The sequence below is a fragment of the Staurois parvus genome, unplaced genomic scaffold, assembly GCF_062004578.1.
Source record: "Staurois parvus isolate SC_StPar_1 unplaced genomic scaffold, SC_StPar_1.0 ptg000007l, whole genome shotgun sequence".
NCBI classification, from domain to species: Eukaryota; Metazoa; Chordata; class Amphibia; order Anura; family Ranidae; genus Staurois; species Staurois parvus.
The window spans coordinates 8,352,066-8,377,145 of record NW_028317803.1 but is presented as its reverse complement, the minus strand read 5'-3'; the positions used below and the strand labels follow the sequence as shown (position 1 = coordinate 8,377,145).

Genomic DNA, 25,080 nt, shown 5'->3' with positions numbered 1-25,080 from the left:
TTTTTCGCAGGTGCGACACTTTTTGATTTTTCGGTCCTTTCCCACCTGGGACTCTCTTCGGGAATCCCGGAATATCCCCCCGGCGGAATTTTTTCGATATCTTCAATTGCGACACTGGCTGCTCTCGCTGCGGGGTACTTCTGCGTTCCCGTACCAGAAATCTGCCTTTGAACAGCTCTGCCAACTGCGTCCGGGCGCTCCGGGCCTTATATCCCTTCTTTATGCAGCTCTGAACAGACGCTCGTCGCATACTTCACTTTCATATGTTGTTCAGTGGGAGCGCGACCTGGGAGTGGCTGTGGATCCGGAGGACTGGAATAAGGCCTGGTCACTCATAGCTAAATGCTCATTTAATACGACCACACTGGAGGCAGCCTATAAGGTATTGTTTCGTTGGTACTGGGTTCCGGCTCGGCTGGCCCGGGCTAACCCTGCCTGTAGTGATCAATGTTTTCGGGGTTGTAGTCATCGTGGTGATGTATTACATATCTGGTGGTCATGCCCGAGACTGTTTCGTTTTTGGTCTCGTGTATTTGGCCTCCTTTTCACCTTGTTCCATCTCTCCATACGCCGGGATGCTCGGTATGCCTTGCTTCATTGCCCCATACCGGGCCTCTTAGCTCACCAGCAGAAGTTGGCTTCCTATCTGTTTTTATCCGCCACTAGAACAATTGCTCAGGCCTGGAAGAGTCCGTTTGTCCCTCTTCAGGGGGTGCGGGATCGTATGACCACTATGATGCTCAACGAACAGATGTCGAGTATCCGCAACGACTCCCAACGTAAATTTTTGAAAATATGGGAGCCGTGGTTGCAATATGCCCTTCCCTCACTCCCCCCGGCTAGTCTGGGGATGTAATGGCGTTCGGTATTGGCGCTCTTGAATCCCTGCTCTTTGCCCCCACCCCCTTTTTTTTTTTTTTTTTTTTTTTTTTTTTTTTTTTCTTTTCCCTTTCTTTTCTTTCTCTCTTTTCTTTTTTCTCTCTCTCTCTGTTTTTGGTGTGACTGGGCAGCTGCATTTAGTTGTTATAACCAGTTACATTACTGTTTTGTAACTTATGTGCCATTGATAGCCCCTGCGTGGGCGTACCTTTTGCCCTGTTGGCATTAGAGCATTGTTTTTCCTTTTTTTTTATTTTGCATATTGTTTATCTGTGCAATTGATAGCCCCTGCGTGGGCGTGTTTTATTGCCTCTGTTTATACTGTTTAAAATTTAATAAAAACCATTGAAATAGAAAAATCCTGAAGTCCATACCCTGGCACTAGGTTGAGCATAGAGGGTATGAAAAGCTGAAAGAATCTATCCAGAAAAAACGAACTTGGACAAGACGTTCTTCTCAGCATCGAGTGAGATGAGCTGGCATTTTGTAATGTTCCACCCATTGTTGATAAATCTTCTAGTGAAGTCAGAAGTTTGTCTAACAGAGATGAAACCAACTTGATCTGGGTGAACTAGAATGGGACTTTATTTATCAAGGCGGTTGGCCATTAATTTGGTATAGAACTTTGCATCTGTGTATAGTAAGGAGATAGGGTAGAAATGAGCTGGAGAATTTGTGGATTTACATTAATACCTCGGTTTACAAACGCCTCGGTTAACGTCCTTTTCGGTTTACGAATGAAAATCCATTGAAAATAATGCCTCCGTTTACAAATTTTTTACGAATTTTTTTTGCAATATGAAGTGTATGTCAGTGCTGATTTTTAAATGTAATTGCCATTTTTTTTTTTCTTCACTATACCTCACAGAATTAGCTGCCACTTTCCCCGGGCTAACGGAAACTTTTTTTTCTTTTAAGAAACTAAAAGGAAACATTGTTCCTCTTAACGGGAAATAAACTAAAAGAAAACTTACTTTGTTTTAGCTGGGGGAAAGTGACAGCTGAATTTCTGAGCTATAGTGAAGAAAAAAAAACGGTAATTACATTTAAAAACCAGTACCATAATAAATAAAACGGCCTTTATTAAAGGAAAAACCTAAAAGAATGTCCCCCCGCAGTAGATCCAACACAATCACGATGCCCGACGTCACCGCCGCTGAACCGAAAATAGAATTAGAAAAAAAAAGGCTCCGCTCCCGACGATGGCTTTCAGCCCTCTGCCTGCTCCGGTGGTTTGACTGTTCTTAAATATGTAAGGTGCGGGACCACCCTGGGGCATTACCCGAGTGACCCCACCCCATGTTACATTTTTTCAGGGTGGCAATGACATGCTTGCATCGTGATGTTGGATCTACTGTGGGGGGGCATTCTTTTAGTTTTTTCTTTTAATAAAGGACTTGTCAAAGACTGTGGCCTGTCTTTTTTCACACTACACTTTTTGTTTTTTGTGAATGAGTAGGGGTACCATGTACCCCATACTCATTCACATGGGGGGGACAGGATCTGAAGGTGAGGAAGGGGAATTGATAAGTAGCAAGTTGAGGCTTCCAGATTCCGATAAGCCCCCTGCCTGCCGACCCCCACAACCACCGACCAGGGTTGTGGGGAAGAGGCCCTTATCCCATCAAGCACCCCCCCATGTTGAGGGCATGTGGCCTGGTATGGTTCAGAAGGGGAGACGCTCGCTTGTCCCCCCCCCTTTCCTGACCTGCCGGGCTGCATCTTCGGATAAGGGTCTGGTATGGATTTTAAAGGGGGACCCCCACGTTTTTTTTTTGTAATTTTGGCGTGTGAGTTCCCCTCAAAATCCATACCAGAACCGAAGGGCTTGGTATGGATGGGAAGGGGGACCCCACAACGTTTTTATTATTATTATTTTTTTTAATTGCCAGCAATTCTTTTACGTTCAGCTGTCAGTGGGGAACCCCTGCTGACAGCGGAAACATTAACACATGGTTTTCACTTCTAAAATACTGCACAACTTGATGAAATAACTCCTGTGGTGTTTTAGTAGCGTTTTACTTCTTTCTGACCTCTGGAATGGATTAATTGGTTTTCTATTCATTCCTATGGGAAACGACGTTTCGGTTTACAAATTTTTCGCTATATGAAAAGTCCTGCAGAACGGATTAAATAAGTAAACCGAGGTATTACTGTACTTGGTTTGGGAATGGTGACTACTATGGATTCTAAAAATTCTGGGGGCAGGCTCCTTTCTCAGCAATATTATTCATGGAAGCGGTAAGGTGAGATATTAAATGGGGTTTGAATGTCTTATAGTATTCGTTTACAAACCCGTCGGGGCCTGGGGATTTAGGTAAGGGTAAGGAATTAATGACTTTAGTTATTTCTGCTTCAGAGAAGTGGGAGGAAATGTCTTGAAGTTGTTCGGGGGTTAGAGTTGGGAGCTGGATGGAATCTCGAAAGTTTTGTATTGCTAAAGAATCAGGGGGGAGGAGGGACATTAGCTGAGTCTTTTAAGTTATAAAGGGTGGAGTAGTAATTACGGAATTGTTCAGCAATAGTGGAAGGATTGAGGATTTTGTTGCCTGATTGATCTAAGAAGAAAGGAATTTGTGCTGCGACTTGTTGTTTCTTAAATTGTTTTGCTAGAATAGCTCCAGGTTTATTTCCCAGGGCATAGGAGTTCAGGCAAAGTCGTTAAATATAAAAATTCTGTGATTTTTTTTAAAAATTGGGATCTAAGTTGGTTACAGAAATCTCGGATCTGATCAGTAAGAAGAGGGTCATAAGAAGTTTTATTAAGGGTTTCCAGGTCACGAATTTGTGCAGTAATCTGGGAATCTGTTGCATGTCTCGCTTTTTCTCATAGGCTGAGATTTTAATAAAGAGACCTCTAATGCAGGTCTTATGAGCATTCCATAAGGTAGTTGGATCTGAAACCGAGTTATAATTGGTCTAAAAAAAAAGAGATTAATTCCATTGTGATCAGTTTTTTTTAGGTTGGGTTAGTAAGGATTGAAGCATTAAGCCTCCAGGGTGAAGGTGAGGAAGGGGAATTGATAAGTAGCAAGTTGAGGGAAGTAGGTGCATGATCAGACCATGTTATAACTCTGATTTTAGAAGAAAAAACTTTTTGTAATATGTACTTATTGACAAGGAAAAAGTTAATTCTAGAATAGACCTTATGAATAGAAGAATAAAAAGTGTAGTCTCTTTCGCTATCATGAGTACGACACCAAGCATCATATAGGTCTTCATTGTAGAGAAGGGAAGAGAAAGTTGGGGTAGGTTTGCGAGAGGGGTTGGTAGAATCAACAGAAGGATTTGACACAGCATTAAAATTGCTACATATACCTAGGGATTGAGACCGGCGGAGAGAGAGGATAAGATGGCCATTCAGGATTTCCGCCAGGCTCTGCCCCACTGCCACATTGTTTCATTGCCTCTCTTCTTCTTGGAGGCTTTCTGACAGTCTGGATGCACACTTGCACATTCCCATCTTTCTTCCTAATCTACACTATTTGTGTTTTGCCATAGGTGGTTCCCATTGTAGACCTCCCCTTTGGGCTGTCTACAGCCCCCAAGGTTTTCACCAAAATGCTTGCCCCAGTCTTACCTTAGCTTTTGGGACTTAGATGCCCTCTATTTATTATAGTTATTTGATTCTTTTTTCAAAGACCTCTTTTTCCCCAGTGAAAACCTTTGTACAGTGTCTTATTCATAGTTTTACCTGTATGGCCACCTGTGACTCCATGATATCTCAACCTGGTTTTGTTGACCCTTCCTTCAAATTGTACCCTTTGACTCTGTACATGACACAGGTTCTTTACTTTTCAGGTGATGGGTTACAGGCAAGAAAAGTTAGCCTCAAGTTTTTGCTAGTGTCTATGTGGTGGAGCTCTTCTCTTTAGTGAAAGAAGCTTACTTTCACCCTGTTGAAGGTTTTCTATCAATGTTTGATGAACGATGCCTCTTGTTCCGCTAATTCTATTTGGCCCCAGCAGTTTTCTCTTCCAGCCTTTGGGCTTAAGGATTAGGTTCTACCTTTTCAAGTGAAACACACTCTACTGGGGGTTTTGGGCATCAGGCATCTGTTTCACAGATTGCAAGGCTGTCATCTGATCTTCAGTTTGCATCATCTCTAAGAACTACCAGGTGGATGTCCAGGTCTCTGCTTTTTCCAGCTTCAGACATAAGCTCCTTCAGTCAGCTCCATAAACTGCAACCAACCCCCTGTTTTACTCAGTTTTTTTTGTGGACTTGTTAGTGTTTTGTTTGCTGTGTTGCCCACCCTTCACCTGCACTCTTTTTGAACATAGCATATGTCTCAGAATTCTATCCCATGTTTCTTTATTAACGATTAAGGAAACAGGATTGTTAACATACAATAAAACCTTATTCTTGAAGTTCATTAAGGGATACAGTCCCCACCCCACTTTTATGATTACTACTGCTTTTACACTGAACTGTAGCATTGTAGGTAGGTTGTGGTATAACCCATAGATCAAAGAGTTACTTCTACCCTGTGTCCCTTAATGAACTTGAAGAAAAGGATTATATGGCATGTCAAGAATCCTGTTTTTATCTTGTTGATTTTGTCTTTTTCTGCTCAAGTCATTGTACTGCGTGTGTCAAATAATTACCACTAATAATTGTAGTTGGCACACAGATGCATGCTTTTTGCTGATTGAACATTGTCTATTTATGGATGCCCACTGTAAAGCTTGTTTTTAAAAGGCACTGTTCTGTTTAATCTTTTTTTTTTTAATTCTTTTTATTAATGCTTGCAAAGAAATATGCTTCAAAGCTTCCATATTCAGTCTGCTGTGTTAGCTAGTAAATGATATCACTTTAACTGTAAGTATTCTGCTTTCGGCATACTCGGTGGTTAACACAGTACACAGCTTTGCTGATACACAGTACTAATACTAACAATGAAAATGAAATCCTCAAAGCAAAAATTTCACTTCATTTGTCTCTTGGCACTAATCTTGGAGGTGCCTGCACTTCCCAGTTTCCACTACCTTGCATTGAAGGAAAGGGGGCAGGCTAGCTTTGGCAATATCAGAAAGGGCCTAGACTTTGCCTTTCAAAATGGCTTGGCATTCAGCTATAACATCAAGTTTTTGGAGACTGCTATATTTATGTGGCTGTTTTTTTCCACGCATGGCAGAGACTCTTAAAGAAAACTATGCACTGTCCTGGGCTAACAGTACTAGATACTGCCATATGCCATATCAACATTCTGATAACCCCATATGCCATACCAGCATCCTTATTACTGCCATACCAGAGTCCTAATCACCACCATACCCCATACCAGCGTTCTGATCACCGGCATACCCCATACTAGTAGCCTGATCACCCCTAAACCCCATACCAGTGTCCTGACTACTGCCATACCAGTGTCCTGATCACCACCATACCTCATTCTAACATCTTGATCACTGCCATACCCCATACCAGCATCCTGATCACCGTCATATGTCATAGTGACTTAGTGGTTAGCATTTCTGACTGGCAGCACTAGGGTTGTCGTTTCAAGTCTCAGCCATGGTACTACCTGCCTGGAGTTTGCATTTTCTCCATGTGCCTGCATGGGTTTCCTCAGGGTACTCTGGTTTCCTCCCACACTTCAAAGACATGCTGGTAGGTTAATTGGCTTCTGTCTAAATTGGCGCTAGTATGTGTGAATGTGAGTTGGGGACCTTAGGTTGTAAGCTCCTTGAGGGCAGGGACTGATGTGAATGTACAATGTATATGTAAAGCGCTGCATAAATTGATGGCACTATGGAAGTACCTATAATAAATAAATATCAGCATCCAGCATTTTAGGGTCTCAACTGATCAATTTTCAAATATACTGTATATCCCATAGTTTGTAGACTATAGCTTTCACATAGACTAAATAATATACATTGTTTTGTGTTATTTTTACCCCAAAAATGTAGCAGAATACATTTTGGCCTAAATTTATGAAGAAAAATTATTTATTTGCAAAATGTTATAACAAAAACTAAGCAAAAAATAATTTGTTTTTTGTTTGGTTTTTGTTTAACGTATATAGCAAAAAATAGAAAACCCAGTGGTGATCAAATACAACCAGAAGAAAGCTCTATCAGTCTCAAAAAAGGTTGCAAATTTCATATGGTTACAGTGTTGCATGACTAAGTAATTGTCACTCAAAAGTGTGATAGTCCTGACAGCTGCAAATTGACCTAGACTGGAAGGGAGTGAAAATGTCTGGACTTGAAATGGTTAAAGGCCACCCTGATATTTTGTAGAGTCTTTTGGCACAGATTACAGTCCATATATGTGGTTGCTGCACTGGTTACTTTTTTCTTCAAGCTAAGAACATTTACAGCAAATACAGAAAATACCTGTTGATCTTGCTAGTCCTTTTACGTTTGAGCTGCATTGAAGATTATTTTCTTTGCTTGCTGTCTTCTGTAAGCTACAAATTGACTTGCCCACAATGTAATGGAGATGAAGAGATACAGACATGTTTGTAGTCCGTATCACAAAATCAGCCTAGGGTGACAACCATGGCTTCCTTCATAGATATAGTGGAAGCGTGTCATAACCACACAAGAACAAGAATTGTGTTACTTGCATCAATACCAGTTGAAAACCAAAAATAAACTTGAATAAGAAAACAAATACAGCCACCACACCAAGTACTAGTAAGCTGCAATATATTATATTTTTTCCTTTGGGTTTAGATATACTTACCGTCCTCATTTTTCCCCTTTTTAAAAGCAGGCTAACATGAAATACTTCATTTAATCCAGTCATTTATTAATTTAGAAATCCTTAAATTTAAGGCTAAAGTAGCATTTAGATCTTGTTAGCAAAAGGTCTCTTAACTACTAAATACATGCTAAAAGTGAGGCAATATGCTCATCTTTGCTGCGGTCCTCGATTGGAAACACTTTCCTTGCTAGCCACTGCAAGTGTTATACACTTTTGAATGTATGGAATACCTGCTCCCCCACTGCACACTGGTTTCTCCTGCCAGTATATTACTACAGGAGAAACCGCAGTGTGAGTCAGAGGTAACTTGGTAGTTGACATGCTCTATCAGTAGCATACTTGTAGTAATGGGGAGCAGTTAAGCAGCAGTATTTCAAAACACAGGCTGCTGGTAAGTATATAGCCTCTTTTTTTAGCAGGTATGTTGTTTTATAGTAGGGACAGTGTCACACTAATTTAAAATTCTGTCTTTGTTAACCTTTCTGTGGGTCTTTGCACAACATGATTCAGTCTTGGAGAGCAAGCGTAGCATTTAAAACCTATCAGGCTGTATTGCATTATCTAGGGTGTAGGGAGCTGTTTGATAGGAAAGGGTTATCCAGATGAGCACACTCGGTTCAGGTTATGACCGATCATGTACCGATCAGTAGTTTGGTTAGATCTTAAATCTTCAGCACTTAGTGATGGATCTCACTCATGGCTTGAAGTATCTGATATTTGTCCTAGACCCAGTTCATGCAAAAGGTTCCCTCGTTCAGAGGATTGTTTACTCTCTGCCATCAGTCTCAAACTCTAAATTCCTGGAGCCATCTGACTCTGTACTCTGCATGAGGATTTTGGGTAGCCTTCTTCATGCTGTTCTAATTTGATCATTAATTTGATTTAGCTTCATCCTTTACTCTTGACATTTGGTCGAGATGGAACGGCTTGGTTCAGTTTTTAGACAAACCAAGTCGTCAGGCACTAAGGTCCAGTTTTTTCTATGTTCTGGTGGCTCAGGGAGACAACCCTAGAGTTGGGGTAGTGCTTATCCCTTAATCTTTTGGGAGATCCTCATGACATATTTCAGCCTGCCTGTCTGGGAAGGGGTCTTGCACACTTACTGTATATCGGCACAGGAAACTTGGTCGCTGGAGGAATCCTGTCACTTGCTCAACATCCTGGAGGTTGTCCCTTTGCCATTGGACCTCCTGGGTGGAGGAACATTCGATATGGTCTACGCTGTATAATGCCACAGCAGTTGTGTACATCAACTATCAGGAAGAATCCAAAATTATTGTTGTTGCAGGAGCAAGGAATGGTCTTGGCCTGAACTTCTAGTTTTAGCCTTGTCAGTTGTTAAAGCTTAAATGTGGGCTATTGCCAGGCAGATTTCCTCTGCCTCCAGGGCCTGGATTCGGGTTGCATGGCCCTATACTTGGAGAGGTTCAAGGACCTCTATTGAAGGTGGAGGGCGCCCTGGATGCCAACTTCCTGGTCTCCACACACTGGACAGATGTTCTCCAGGTACAAGATCCTCTGTTAGAGCAACAGATACTTTGGTAGTTTTGAGGGACCAGTACAGCCTGGTTTATGCCTTTGCCCTTTGCAACATTTGCCTTGTTTGCTGCACAGGTTCTCAAGGTAGAGGGCACGCCAGTGGTCCTCATAGTTCAAGATTGGCCCAAGCGCCTTTTGGCTCTCAAATTTGTCAGAATACAGGCGCATTGCTCTGTGTGATCTACCAGACAGCCTAGATATTAAATCTTATGATTCCTACCCTTAGGAGGTCTAGTTTATGCAGAGTCTACCATTGCATGGAGATGGCTTGGTTTGCCTGTTGCAAGGAAAATCACTGTCACCCCAGGGCATATGCTATGGGAAGAATGATGACCACTTTCTAGTCAGACCTGTACTCACATTTACACCCAGTACCATCAAGGATACATTCCATTGCTGCAGCCCTATTCTAGAACTGTTAGTATTCCATTCCTTGTATAGGGTCTCATATGTGAATTTGCTTCTTTGAGTTTGAGTATGGTTCTCTCAGTGCCATTGCTCCTTTTGAAACGGTTAAAGTGTCATCAAAGGCAAAGCTTTTTTATTTTATTTATTTTAGTTTTTCTTTCTGTTTTTTCCCCAGGGGACATAGATGGCAAAAACAATAACTGGCGTGTTATAAACTGCCCTAATCTATTCAACATATATAAAGAGTAATTGCTTTTAGTGACAGTATAAGAATGTTTCAATTTCCTTGCTGGGTCACTCTAGTTCTATTTGCAGTCTCTTTTGTGTAGAATGTTTTTTAGCTGATGGCTATGTCCTATGAGGGATTCTCTCAGTTCCTACATACAGATGAAGTGGTCAGGGTCTCCTTCCTTCTTGACATGGTTTCAGGTTCTACTTAAACCAGGTCTCTCTTCCCAGCTCCAGCGCCTCAGAAGAAATTGTTTCTTTTTATTGTCTATATCTTGTGCTATGGATTTACCTCACTGCTTTCGCTCCTGTTACAAAGTCATTGTCCAAGCTTTCTAGAAGAGGCTTCCATGCTCCTAGAGCTGTTATTTGGGTGGTTCTGGCTTATGCGTGTTTCTCAGTCAAGGGACCTCTCCTATATCTTGTTCACATCTTGCATGTCTAGCAACTAGCCAGTTCCTACTTGGGCTACGCTCACACAGGCATTGAACTTTAAGGCAGCATTTAGCATGCATTAAGATGCCTATAACGTCAAGTGACACTCCTCAAACGCCCAGTGAGATTTTAATATTTTGCTAAAATGGACAAAGATCACATCTGATGCTTTGAAACAGTGCCTTAAATGCACTGTAAACTCCATAGGTGCATTTGCATTGCTTTTCAATGGAAGTAAATGAAGGTGGTTGCAAAGTGTCAATGCCTGCTGGCATTGAGGCCTTTGATGAGGGGGGTTGTTTAGTTTTACTTCCGTTTAAGGAGACACTGATTTGGAATGTCCCAGTGTACATGGGAAAGAAAATGATATTGTCTACTCACCATTAAATGCAATTCTCTGCCTTCGTTGAAGGACACTGCACCCTCCCCTCTGGTTGTTTTGTCTGTGATCTGCGATTTTCTATGTGCTGATTTGGGACTTATTGAGCTGCCTCTCACAGATGTGGGTTTGGCCACCATCAGCAGCTACCTCTAGGCTGTACTTTTGGTCTGTGTTGCCTAGTGTCCTTCTCCTGAAGGAGGTACTATAACCAGTGGTCAGAGATCAAGGTCTTCACTGCTCCAGCAGAGATGACCAGCAGATAGGCACCATTCACGATGTGAAAGGAGATCTGGCCTGTTGATGTAGGGGTATTACAGACACAAGTGGGTAAATTTTGAGATCTACATGACTTTCAGGTGATTAGCATTTTCAGAAACAGAGCTTAAAAATGGGTTCACACTGGTGCACTGTGGTTTAGCTGCACCACCAGTGCACCTTGTTTGTATCCACGTTTTACACACGGTTCCCATTGACTTCTATTAGACAGTACATTTTCTAAAAGTAGATCAAAGATGCAGCATTCAGGACTTTGATGCGCTTCATAAAAGCTTACAGTCTAATAGAACCCAATGGGAGCACACGTAAAACATGCATTAATCACACTGCACACAAACTACAGCGCACTGGTGTGAACCCACTCTTAGAAAGGACAGCTTCTATATTTTACCCAGGACAGGTATCCTTTAGAAGTGGTCATAAGAAAGGGCTTGATATTTGATTTATGCACATAACCCCTGAAAAAGCGATAAGCCGAAGACCCAGAGTGGAGACAAATGTTACACATTTTACATATACTGTAAATTATATGTGCAGTCTATGTGTTTGTGAATTTTTACACAGAAAATAATGCATTTACTTATGAGTGCCAGAGAGCTTTATTCCACATGGACTATGTGTATTTTAAATATCAATTTATTTTATGAAAGCAGTAAAGAGCTGACCATGTAATATGGCTAGTTGTTTGCTGTGCATGCATATGTCAAGATTGGGTCTCCTTACATAGATAAATAAACATATGTATGCTGTTGAAAAGAAATGGCTTAGAAGTCTCTCACTTCAGCCTCTGCTTCCTTCTTGCTCATTTTATTGCTCTATTCAATCAGGTTTTGCATGCATGTCACACAGCTTAGTAGAACAGAAGGATCCTGATGTAGCTAGGCGTAAATAAAAAGCCATTCAAAGTCAGAAATCTCCCCAAATCTCAGAATGCATTCTCTATTGTCTAATACATTTCCAATATGATTTTCTTCTATTGCATCTATATTACTGGAAATACTTCAGTGCTGTTTAATATATGCCTTTTGGCATCTGCAATTTATTGTGTTGCTGCTCACTTCAATTCTCTTAAATAGGTTTGTCACGTTGACTGGATACTGAAATACAGCATAGTGTATTCCATAATAAGGTATACTGCGTTTGCTGCTGTATGTAGTAAACTTGTTGGATATATCTGCTCTTGCACATAATGATGTGGGCTGAGAGGCATTTTTTGGGAAGATAATGATAAATGTTAGTTGCATAATCCATACATTTCTGCAAATATTTATAAAAATTGCAACGGTAATGTTATACATAGTCACAGAGTTTTAAATGGGGAAATTGTGAGTTTGTTGTAGTGATTCACAATAAGGTCTTGGTAATTGCAAACAATATCTTAGATGCACATGCAATAATTTTGAATCTGTACAATTCCTCTAATTTCCTAAGTCGTGACCTCTCCCATAGATGTGATATACTTGTAAATGTTTAATAATGATTACCAATATTTTGCAGCCGACATATTATTCGGCCAATTACATTGTTGCTCAGTTTCACAATTTTTTTATGACCAGTAATAACCATACAAGTCATGCAATGAATAAAAGCCTAAGTTAGTTTCAGGGCTTCTTAAGAATGAAAATATGCTAGCGTCAAAGGAACAGAAAGCCACACTTCCCTGACTAATATAAAATAAAAACTACTTGGTTTCTTTGGTTTTGCATGTCTTTGCTTTTAGCTTCACTTTGCAAACTTTAAAGGGTCAGTACACCAAAACTGATATTTTAGGTATAGATTAAGCCTGGTAGGCTGATTCAGCCCCAGCTTCTTTTTTTTTATTGGATACTCCAATAGTGACATGTCTTTACATAATTCCCAGCTGTCAACATGGGCATTTTAGATGTTTCTACCCACCTTTACACATTCTAGCACATCCAGTTGCATTCTACATAATACAAAACAAATAAGAAAATACAGGGAGAAAGGTTTCCTGTTTAAATGGCCACAGCAGGTATTAAGACCTGGGAGCTAAGGAAAAGGTTGACGACCAACAGAATCCATGAGGTATAAAGGAAATTAAGTGGTAAGGTTTCACTAGTACAGTGTTTCTCAAAGTGTGAGACATCTATTACTGGGTTGATATTCACCTACACTTTTGGTGGTAGGTGTCAGAGCTCAGGATTTAAGATTAGGACAACCTTGTTGAGAATATTGACACTTTGATGTTGGTTACTGGTCAGGGATATCACAGGAAGCTACACTATTTGTTCAGGCTCCATTGAATATTTTGAAGAAGATATTATCTATTCTTGATAATAGATGTGTATGATAAAAGGTAAAGTTTAATAGTACTGGTGGTATTCAGCTGCTGAAAATGTTGTCATAGTGGTTTGCAATAGAGCCATGTTTCTGAAGCATTGCAGTGCTGATTCAAATCTTAAATGTGTAATTTCTTTAACAAAGGTAGCACTGGAGATCTTATTTTTTTCATTAAGGTGGGCACTGGCACAAATCCTGTGCTCATGAGCTGCTTCTTTGCTTCTGCATCCACCCAAGCTATGTGTAGACAGCCTATAGAGGTGGATGCAGGCACAATGGTTTCAGGGGCACAGCCACATGTCACATTTTTACAGGATTGCGGATGCTGGTACGTAGACACAAACACACGCTATCTTAATGAGCCCTTAAAACAACTAATATTATATGTCTTAACCTTTTTTAGAATAAAATCTTCCAATATGAATATCATTGCATAAGACAATAAATTTACATCAAGTGAACAAGCATCCAATCTTTTTCCAGTAGGTTGGTCACACATGAAGAAAAAAAATCTAATACATCTTTACTACATACATAGATACATAGTTAGTCTGCCTGAAAAAAGACAAAAGTCCATGCAATTCAACCATTAAAACTAAAAAAAGTTTAATCCTACACCCACAGTTGATCCAGAGGAAGGCAAAAATAAACCCCAGAAAAGCATGGTTTAATTTGCTCCTGCAGGGGAAAAACAATTCCTTCCTGATCCCCCGAGAGGCAATCGGATATTCCCTGGATCAACTTTACCTATAAATGTTAGCATCCAGTTATATTCTGTGTATCCACGAAACAATCCAGGCCATTTTTTAAAGCAATCCACTGAGCTGGCCAGAACCAACTCTTGAGGGAGTCTATTCCACATTTTCACAGATGTTACTGTGAAGAAACCTTTCCGTGTTTGAAGATGAAATTTCTTTTCCTCCAGACATAAGAAGCGCCCCCTTGTCCTCTTTGATGACCTCAGGGTGAATAGCTCTACATCGAGTTCACTATATGAACCACTGATGTATTTATACATGTTGATCATATCCCCCCTTAATCTCCTCTTCTAATCTTTCCTCATAGCTGAGCTCCTCCATGCCACATATCAGTTTGGCGCCTATAACCTATAAGCATGAATAGGTTGCCTATGTCCAGTACGATTAAGAGAAATTAATTCTGAGCTCCTCCATGCCTCTTATCAGTCTCTGTACTTTATCCAGTTCTCCAATGTTCTTTTTGTGTATTGGTAACCAAAACTGAATTGCATATTCCAGATGAGGTTTGGCTAATGATTTGTACAGGGGTAAAATTATATCTCTCTCTCTAGAGTCTATACCTCTTTTAATACAAGAGAGGATTTTGCTCGCTTTAGAAACTGCAGCTTGGCATTGCATGCCATTATTAAGCTTGTGATCCACCAGAACTCCCAGATCCTTCTCCACAATTGATTCCCCCAGTTGTACTCCCCCTAGTATGTATGATGCATGCATATTCTTAGCCCCCAAGTGTATAACCTTACATTTATCAACATTAAACCTCATTTGCCACATAGTTGCCCAATTACACAGTGCATTGAGGTTGGCTTGTAAGTTGGAGACATCCTGTAAGGATGTTATTCCACTGCACAGCTTGGTATCATCTGCAAAGACTGCAATGGTGTTTTTAATCCCAGACCCTATATCGTTTATAAATATATTCAAAAGTAAGGGTCCCAACACTGAACCTTGAGGTACACCACTGACAACCCTAGACCATTCAGAGCATGAATCATTAACCACTACTCTCTGAATACCATCTTTTCTATCCATTTACATACAGATTTTTCCAAGCCTGTAGACTTTACCTTACACATTTGCCGTGTATGGGGAACTGTGTCAAATGCTTTTGCAAAATCCAAGTATACAACGTCAACAGCCACCCCTCTGTCTAAGGTTTTGCTCACTTCCTCATAAAAAGAAATCAGATTTGTTTGACATCTTCTGTCTTTCATGAATCCATGCTGTCTGATGCTTAAAATATTTTTTTTTCCAGCAAGAACTCATCTATGTGGTCTTTTATTACACTCTCCAGTATCTTCCCAACTATAGAAGTTAAACTAACAGATCTATAATTGCTTGGTAAAGATTTTGACCCCTTTTTAAATATTGTCACCACATTGGCTTTTCGCCAATCCAGTGGTACTATGCCAGTCACTAAAGAGTCCCTAAAAATTGTAAACAATGTCTTAGAAATGACAGAGCTCAATTCTTTAAGGACCCATGGGTGTATGCCATCCTGTCCATATGCTATATTCACCTTTATTCTGTCTAAATATTTTTGGATCATATAAGTTGTGAGCCAATGTGGATCATCTGGAGTTGTGTCAATACCATGCCCATTATGGACAAGAGCTCCCCCGTGCTCCTTTGTATAGACAGAGCTGAAGAAGGTAAATACCAGTTCCCTACCGTACTATAGCCAAAGGACAGCTACAGCGTAGTTGCCTGGTTCTGGGACGACCTCCATGGATGTAATTCCAGAACATGCCCCCTGCGCACTGCCGGTGATCGCTCTGTCCTACAGACACAGCTGATCACTTGATACAGTAAACGGCCAATCATGGCGGCCTTTTACCACGTGATCAGCTATGTCCAATGACACAGCAGATCTCTGGGTATATACAGTTGCCGGTTATCGGCAGTGCTTTCCTCATGATGTCACAGCGTGAGGAAAGTACTGCCGATAACCGGCAATTGTCAGAGAAGTGATCGGCGTTGCCCATCAGTGCCCAGCAGTACCACCTATTAGTGCAGCATCATCCGTGCCACCTATCAACAACTCCTGTCAGTACCCATCAGTGCTGCCTATCAGTGCAAGCCTCATCAACACACATCAGGGAAGGAGAAAAATTATATGTTTGCAAAATTTTATAAAAGAAACAAAAAAAAGTTTGCTTTTTTTTTGTTTATAGCACAAAAAATAAAACACCCAGCAGCTATTAAATAACACCAAAAGAAAGCTGTATTTGTGTGAAACAAATGATAAAAATGTCATATGGGTACAGTGTCGCATGACCGCGCAATTGTTATTCAAAGTGCGACAGCGCTGAAAGCTGAAAATTGGCCTGGGCACGAAGGGGGTATAAGTGCGCAGTAGGCAAGTGGTTAATAAATTTGCCTTCTCTTTGTCCCCAGTCACCAACTCTAGATTATTTTGTGAACGGCCTACATTCTCAGACCGGACCTTTTTACTATTAATATATTTGAAGAATTTTTGGGGTTGGTCCTGCTGTCTTTTGCAATCTGTTGTTCATTTTCAATTTTTGCAGCCGTTATTTCCTTTTTGCATATTCTGTTATATTCTTTGTAATGGTTAAATGATAGCGTTCCTTCATTTTTATATTTAATAAAAAAAAATTTCTTATTACCTATAGCTTTTTTAACTTTGGCCGTAAGCCACGTAGGTTTGATTTTTAGCCTTTTAAACTTGTTGCCCATGGGAATATATTTTCCAGTGTGTTCACATACAGTCTTTTTCAAGAACTCCTATTTCTATGTTGTGTTCATTGATGCCAATATTCCCTCCCAGTCTAAGTCTTGGAGAGCAGCTCTCAGCCTTGGAAAATTAGATTTTTATTAGATTATTTTACCTTAGCACATGATTCTTGCATCAGTGTTGTAAGGTCTTTTGAATCTAGTTTGAAAATATTCCATTAAGTTAATGAGATTAATTCTCTTTCTAGTCCATTGTCATGAAAATGTAATCTTTTCATTCTATTTTATTTGTGTATTTTTTTTTTTTATACAGAGTTTATCTAAGCACAGTCGAAGCAATATTGGGACAGAAGGAGGACCTCCACCATTTGTGCCTTTTGGGCAGGTAGTATTGTGCTCAATGTTTATCTACCATTAGTAAAGCAACTGCAACACATTCATTGGGGTTTGATTAATAAAAAAAGTCAAGAATTCTCACTAAAATTTGCCTTGCAAATTAAGTTAAATTTGTGCAGCCATTTGCCCAATGAAACTGTATGTATGTTCAATTCTATGTGAATGGGGGTAAAAAGAATGTAAATAGGCTATATCCTGTGCTGTTCAAATGTAAATCATTAATTAAAAAGGGGAAAATACCTCATTTGACCATTGTAGAAAACGCCTTTGATACTTAGCTTCATTTATTGGCCAGTTGTAGTACTTTCTGTTTTAGGTTATGTACATTTTAACAGTATAGGATTTAAGCTACAGCACTTTTAATTGTTTATGATCCAGTTCCTCAGAACCATTGTACATGAACTTGTGCTTGTCAAATGGCAATGCAAATGTTTTATAAATCAACCACTAAGTGTGGTATTTTATGCATTAAGGTGCCTTGCGTTAAGGCAGCCCATTTATTTAGATTAGGCTGCCAATGCATGTCAAAGTTGTTACTGCAACACATTGATGCAAAGCCAGCCAGCATTCTTATCGCCTTTAGTGCTACAACCCCAATAAATCAGTTACTGTCATAATATACCTTTATTGCTCTTCGTTTTCAGCAATACAGAGGATGTCTAGGTAAAGTTGAAACAGTCAAAACCAGACAGGCAAACAGAGCATATATTTGTATAGTTGATGTTTCTAGTTTAAAGCTGTGGAGATTAGTGAGTCTTGTCCATATATGTACTTATCAAGCCCTACATTTATTACAGGTACTTATGTAGCGCTGTCAATTTACGCAGCGCTTTATATATATTATTGTACATTCACATCAGGCCCTGACCCTCAAGGGGTGTACAATCTAAGGTCCCTAACTCACATTCATACTTACATATACTAGGGCCAATTTAGACAGGAGCCAATTAACCTACCAGCATGTCTTTGGAGTGTGGGAGGAAACCGAAGTACCCGGAAGTAGTTCTAAAGTCAACAGGTGTTTTTTTTTAACCTTAATGCGTTACCTACATTAAGGTAAAAAAATTTCACTAGCTGTTTGTCCCCCCCTAAATACTTTCCTGAGTTCTACATCAATCCAGCTCTGTGCCCATCTGTAGCTGCACTGGTCTCTCTCCCTGTTCTCACAGGACAGATTGATAGCCATTGTCTCCTGCTGCTGTCAATCATATACAGTGAGGAGGGAGAGGGGGCATGCCTAAGCTGTGCTGTGTGTGTCTATGGACATATACAGCTCAGCTTGGGAGTGTGCCTGCACATGTGGCCCCATAGCATACAGCTTACTGTGGGGGCAAACTCTAGAGGAGGAGTGGAGAGTGCCGGCAGGGGGACCCCAGAAGAGATAAGGGGCTTTAATTTTGCTTGAACCTGTGAGGACAGAAATATGGGAGATTCAGATCCTACATGTATTACACATATATACTGTATGTTATTACATAGGTCCATGACCAATGTAAAAAATGTTATATTGGAAAATGTATCACCAATGATTCAGTATTTAAAATACAGAGCTTGGTTATTTTGTGCCTTTTATATCGGCTTCTTCCACATACATAAAAGTATGTGGAAGGAGCAGATATAAAAGGCACAAAATAACCAAGCTCTGTATTAAATACTGACTCATTGGTGATACATTTTCCAATATAACAGTTTTTACATTGGTCATGGACCTATCACCAATGAGTCAGTATTTAATACAGAGCTTGGTTATTTTGTGCCTTTTATATCTGCTCCTTCCACATACTTTTATGTATGTGGAAGAAGCCGATATAAAAGGCACAAAATAACCAAGCTCTGTATTTTAAATACTGAATCATTGGTGATACATTTTCCAATATAACATTTTTTACATTGGTCATGGACCTATGTAATAACATATATACCGTATTTTCCGGCGTATACGACGACTGGTCGTATAAGACGACCCCCTACTTTTCCTGTTAAAATATAGGGTTTGAGCTATACTCGCCGTATAAGACTACCCCTCTTCCAACGCACACCAAATAAAAATGAAAAAACATCAGATTTGATTTCAATATGGTATGCTATTTCAGTATGGTATTCCAATGATGGGGTGCTGTTCCTCCCACTGACACCAATGATGAGGCACTACTCCTCCCACTGACACCAATGATGGGGCACTATTCCTCCCACTGATACCAATGATGGGACACTATTCCTCCCACTGACACCAATGATGGTGCCCCATCATTAGTGTCAGTGTGTAAGGAATAGTGCCCCATTATTAGTCAGTGGGAGGAATAGTGCCCCATTATTAGTCAGTGGGAGGAATAGTGCCCCATCATTAGTCAGTGGGAGGAATAGTGCCCCATCATTGGTGTCAGTGGGAGGAATAGTGTCCCATCATTAGTGTCAGTGGGAGGAATAGTGTCCCATCATTGGTGTTAGTGGGAGGAATAGTGCTCCATCATTGGTGTCAGTGGGAGGAATAGCGGCCCATCATTGGTATCAGTGGGAGGAATAGCACCCCATCATTGGTGTCAGTGGGACGAATAGCACCCCATCATTGGTGTCAGTGGGAGGAATAGTGCCCCATCATTGGTGTCAGTGGGAGGAATAGCACCCCATCATTGGTGTCAGTGGGAGGAATAGTGCCCCATCATTGGTATCAGTGGCAGGAATTGCGCCCCATCATTGGTGTCAGTGGGAGGAATAGCGCCCCATCATTGGTATCAGTGGCAGGAATTGCGCCCCATCATTGGTGTCAGTGGGAGGAATAGCGCCCCATCATTGGTGTCAGTGGGAGGAATAGCGCCCCATCATTGGTGTCCGTGAGAGGAATAGTGCCCCATCATTGGTATCAGTGGGGAGAATAGTGCCCCATCATTGGTGTCAGTGGGGAGAATAGTGCCCCATCATTGGTGTCAGTGGGGAGAATAGTGCCCCATCATTGGTGTCAGTGGGGAGAATAGTGCCCCATCATTGGTGTCAGTGGGGAGGAGAAGTAGTGCCCCATCGTTGGTATCAGTGGGAGGAATAGTGCCCCATCGTTGGTGTCAGTGGGGGAGGAATAGTGCCCCATCATTGATATCAGTGGGGAGAATAGTGCCCCATCATTGGTATCAGTGGGGAGGAGGAATAGTGCCCCATCATTGGTATCAGTTGGGAGAACAGTGTCTCATCGTTGGTGTCAGTGGGGGAGAGGAGCAGCTGCTCCTTCTTCCAGTTCGGCCGCTCGATTTTCGCGGGGCTGCTCGGCTCCGCCTCCTTGCCGGTGATTGGTCGCCTGTGTGCCTTTCCAGTGCTGGCGCCCAATCACCGGTGAGGAGGCGGAGCCGAGCGGCCGCGTGACCATCGAGCGGCCGAACTGAAAGAAGGAGCAGCCGCGCTTCCTGGACCGGATCGTCGTGGGACCGGAGCCAGGTAAGGTACAGCAGCCCCTCTGCCCACCCCTGTACTTAGTGTCCGTTGGAGGAGGAGGGGGGGCGGCGCCGCGCCGCCCCTCGAAAAAGTGCCGCCCTGACACCGGCTTGCACCGGCGTATAAGACGACCCCCCGACTTTTCAGAAGATTTTCAGGGGTTGAAAAGTCGTCTTATACGCTGGAAAATACGGTATATGTGCTATACATGTAGGATCTGCATGGCAGCTAGAAATCAATGTAGTAGCCATCACTAGCACAGTGAGCTCCATAGGCTTTTTAGTCCCATGCTGAGCTACTTCCTGCTGCATTGTGAACACAAGAGGTTGCTAGCTTGGCACAGGCACCACAAAGGGAACACTTTCCATATTCTCAATGAATGCAAAGCATTCTCTGATTTGGGGGAGAGAGAGGAGTAGGACAGTGACATCACAATCTCATTCCTTCCAATCAGGGATCACGTGGCATTCATTGAGAAAATAGAAAGAATTCTCTGAATTGTTCCCATGCCAAGAAAATTACCAACCATTTTCATATTGCAGAAGGGCCGCTGCGCAGCACAGGACCTAGAAACTAGTGGAGATCACTTTAATAGTGGTGTCTACTTCAGTGGTTTCCAGCTTACATTGGGTCCCTCAGATATGGCACATACATACTTTAATTGGTCCAATGTAAAAATTGTCATGCCTGGAATTCAGCTTTAAATGTATTTTGTTAAATGCAGGCACTGTAAGTACCTGAATCTTATATGATCTCCACCTTTTGCAATCCTATGTCCACCAAAGTTAAGACAACCAAAATAAACCAACAACTCTGAGTGTGCAGACTGTGGCTGGCTATGTCCGTATATATAGCAACAAGAAAAAAATCCTTCCTCTTGGGGGAAAAAAAAAAAGGGTGTGTGCACCTATACAAAAGTATAATGGTACACTGTAAAAGTACTAAGAGACACACCCAGATCGACAAATATTATTGTATATGCCATGATACTTGTGTAGTGGTACAGATATTTTTGATGAGGGAAGCTATTCTCCTGCATGTTTAAGCCTATTAATACCATTTTTATTTAAGATTTCTGTGTGACAGATATCTAGCTCATAGGGTCTGTTACCTGACATAGTAGGTTCTATAAACTGTGTATATACCATAATTGCTGACCGCTGATTTACATGTCTTGTTTCAGCGCCGTGTGTCTGCTACTTCAGTGGACAGCAAAGAACTTGATAGCCGGAAAACGCTGCAAGCCTCCAATGCCACCAAAACTGTGGGCGAAAATGATGAGTTTGAGAAGCAAAGAACAGCTGCTATTGCCGAAGTAGCAAAAAGCAAAGAGGTTTAAGACTTTATCTCTTCATTAATGTCACCCAGTCCTTAGAATTGCAATAATATACTTTTTTGAATTAGTTAATTGTAATCCATCTTCATAATGAATTCTCAATTTATAAGTGCGACACATTTTTATAGATAAACAGATTATTATCTAGCACCTTGACTCCAGTAGTAATAACTAGTTTAATCTCACCTCTGACTGAAAGGCTAATACAATGATGTTTAAGCAAGGACTTGGCCATTTAACACTGTACTAGGTGCTAATAAGTAATACTCCGAATAGTTGGAAATACTTGACCACAATTATGCAACTCTTTGGAAAATGTCTGTAAAATCTGGTCTGTCCTTTCCTTTTTTAATTGGGAAGTGTCCATCACTGAAGAAACAACAGTGGTGCTACAAAGGGCGTGCAGATACACCTCCACTAGTCTTTTTTTGGGAGCCATCTGGACCGCCTGTGATAGGTCTGACTCCTAAAAAGAAAGCAGAGAGAGAGTTTAGGTATTAAAACTTTATTTCAACGTATGATTATTTTTTTAAATAAGTTCTCTGATAAGATGGCAAATAATGTTTTGTCTGAATATTAATGTGGTTATTGATGTATTCACAGTATTCTGTTAATCTCAAATAGTGGGTTATACTACTGCTTTCTTGAGGATATGGGCAATAGCAAAAAAAAATATGCTGTTAGCCCGAGAGTTATAGCCCTTCCCACCCTCTGCATTCTTTAATTGTTTGCTATTGTCCTAGGAGGATTGATATTTTTCTCTGTTGAAAAAAATTTACCCCCTTTTTACTAGCCATTTTGTTTTCTTTATATTTATTATATATATATATATATATATATATTTTTTTTTTTTTTCAATCAAGAGATCTTCTACATGCTGCTGAGTTGGGCCCTTTGTTCAGCTATCGGCTAAATCTGGGAGTTGCCTTGAGGGCTGTACCCTAACCCTGATGGATGAAAGATTGCAGAGTGTGCCTGGATTGTGACCTTCAAGTTTTGGGGTTTGGAAGTGGCACTTCCAAGACCTTTGAGTATTGTGTGTCCACTGGTCCAGAACCATGGCACAACCTCTGGTGTGATCCAGTCTCTGAGAACTTTTAATGACTACATCATTTGGGCTGAGCAGCTGGAGCTATTTCATTTTTGGTAGTGTTGAACGATATAATTACTTTCCTATAGCATTGGTTACCACAGGAAGGGATAACATGATGTGGAATGTCATGCTGCATCTCCATCTGCCTCCCCTTGTCTCACCATTTTTTCCTTCACTGTAAGATAGCCACCTCCCGTCGTTGCCGCTATCTGCAAGATTAGTCCTTCTGCCACCCAGTTTGTCCTTGCTGCCACCTTCAATGACCAGGTCACATCTAGCCATTAACCTCTTAGCCTGTAGTTTGTTGTGAGTAAATCAAGATTTTTGTCTGGTGTTTTTCACTCAGTTGTCTTAGTACAATATGTTGGATCCCAGGCACTAAGGAGGCATTTCTGCTGCAGCAGGTCGCTACAGCTCTAACATGATGGCAAGAGAGACTGTCCAAACTTTCATTGTATGCTGCCTACTTCAACCTGTTTAAATGGAGAATGCGCCCAAACAATTTTGCAGATCAATGTTGATTTGATGAGGATTTTATAAAAAAGTAAACTTCCCCACTGTGCATACAGCGATATTTCACCCTAACACTGAGTGTACCTCTTGCACTATTGTTTAAGTATCCCACTGCTAAAGGTTGGAAAGTACTTTACAAATCTTTATTGCCACTAACAATGTCTACTATGCAACCTACTCTAGCCATGATGTCAGACTTTCAGGCCTTTAATTGTAAATTGCTTACAGCAGTTACTTTTGGCCCCACATTGCGTTGGTGGCCAAACTTATATTATGCGTTTTATCTGTGGCTAAGATGTTTGTCTGCAAAATACAAATGTAATAGATGCTTGCTGTGATGGTTTTTTGATTGTGAATGTCTTTTTGGTGTTTCCTTGGATAATTTGAAAAAGAACTTTGCTGGTTGTAAGAGTACACATTTACCCCAGTAGAGGAAACTAAGCCTTAAACTGACAAATCTTTTGCTCCTCAAGTCAAAAAAAGATCATTTTGTTTCTCTTCGGCTTTACACTCCAAAAGAGTCCAAGGGAGGGGTTCAGTACAACCTCAAACCCCGGGCCTCTAAATCCTCCAAACCCACAGACAAGCCCTTTTCAGCATAAAGGGACACTTCCACTACTCAAAGTGGGTGTATGTATGTTGGCCTTTGCAGACACCTGGCTAGAAAGCATCTTTGATGTTCGGGTGCAGTGTCCAGGAGCTAGAGTTTGATTCTCTGCATCAGCCTCACTTTCTGTTTTCCAACCTAGCTGTGTATCAACAACAGATAGAAGACCTCCATTCTGCTCTTGCAGACCTTTTGAACCAAGGAATAATTGCAGTTTTACCATTGGAGGAAAGGTTTCCAGGGACTCTACCCCAACCTCCACCAGGTAAACTGTGAACATCAAGACAGCATACTTGCATGTCCGCATTTTTCCAGCACATCATTTTCTACTTTTTGCGGTGGGCACACAACACCTATCATTGTCATCATCATCTGCACCTTGATTGTTCTCCAAGGCTCTGGCACCAGTGCTAGCCTTAATACACTCCCATGGTATTCCCATTGTGGAATACCTAAATGACCTGCAGTTGAGAGAGCAGTCAGTTCAAAATTCTGCTGTCAATGTAATATGAACAGTCCAGACCCTAAAAAATGGTGGATTGGATTCTGTATCTTCAGAAATCAGCACTGGAACTGACACATCACTTGAAAAATTCAGTTCTGGTCCTAAATACAACCCAAGCTGGAGTTTTTGTTCAGTCTCTGAGCAAACCAACTCTCCTAACATCCAAGACCAAATTATCTCTTGTTTGGGTAATGAGGGACCTAGCTCTGGAGTTGGGAAATTCTTCCATCCTCATGGAGGACCATCAGAAGGGATGCCAGCATGAAGGGCTGTGAAGGAGTCCTAGAATCCTGTCTTCTGATCAACATTCTAGAGTTTCAAGTGATTTGCTTGTCTCTACAATACTATATGATTCAACTGGAGCGTCATCTGTTTAGAATCCAGTCAGAAAACACCATGGTGGTGGCGTATGTCAATCACCAGGTAAGAACCAGAAGTGTTACTGTGTCAAAAGAGGTAGAAGGGATTCTAGCATGGGGAAAAAAATCCATATTACAGTCCTATCCGCAGTTCACATTCCAGGCATGAACAATTGGCTGGAAAACTGCTTCAGCCAGCAGCATCTGTACCCCGAGGAATAGTCTCTACAC

At 41.1% G+C, this 25,080-nt stretch overlaps 1 protein-coding gene across 2 annotated transcripts in view; it reads left to right on the top strand.

The window, feature by feature from the left end:
• Positions 1-25,080, top strand: part of TDRD3 (tudor domain containing 3) — a 378,807-nt gene that overhangs the window by 228,006 nt on the left and 125,721 nt on the right. For both annotated transcript variants that reach the window (XM_089668374.1, XM_089668381.1), the window contains 2 exons: positions 16,934-17,005; positions 21,620-21,769. In XM_089668374.1, the coding sequence (XP_089524500.1) occupies positions 16,934-17,005; positions 21,620-21,769 (222 nt within the window). The remainder of the gene's footprint in view (positions 1-16,933; positions 17,006-21,619; positions 21,770-25,080) is intronic.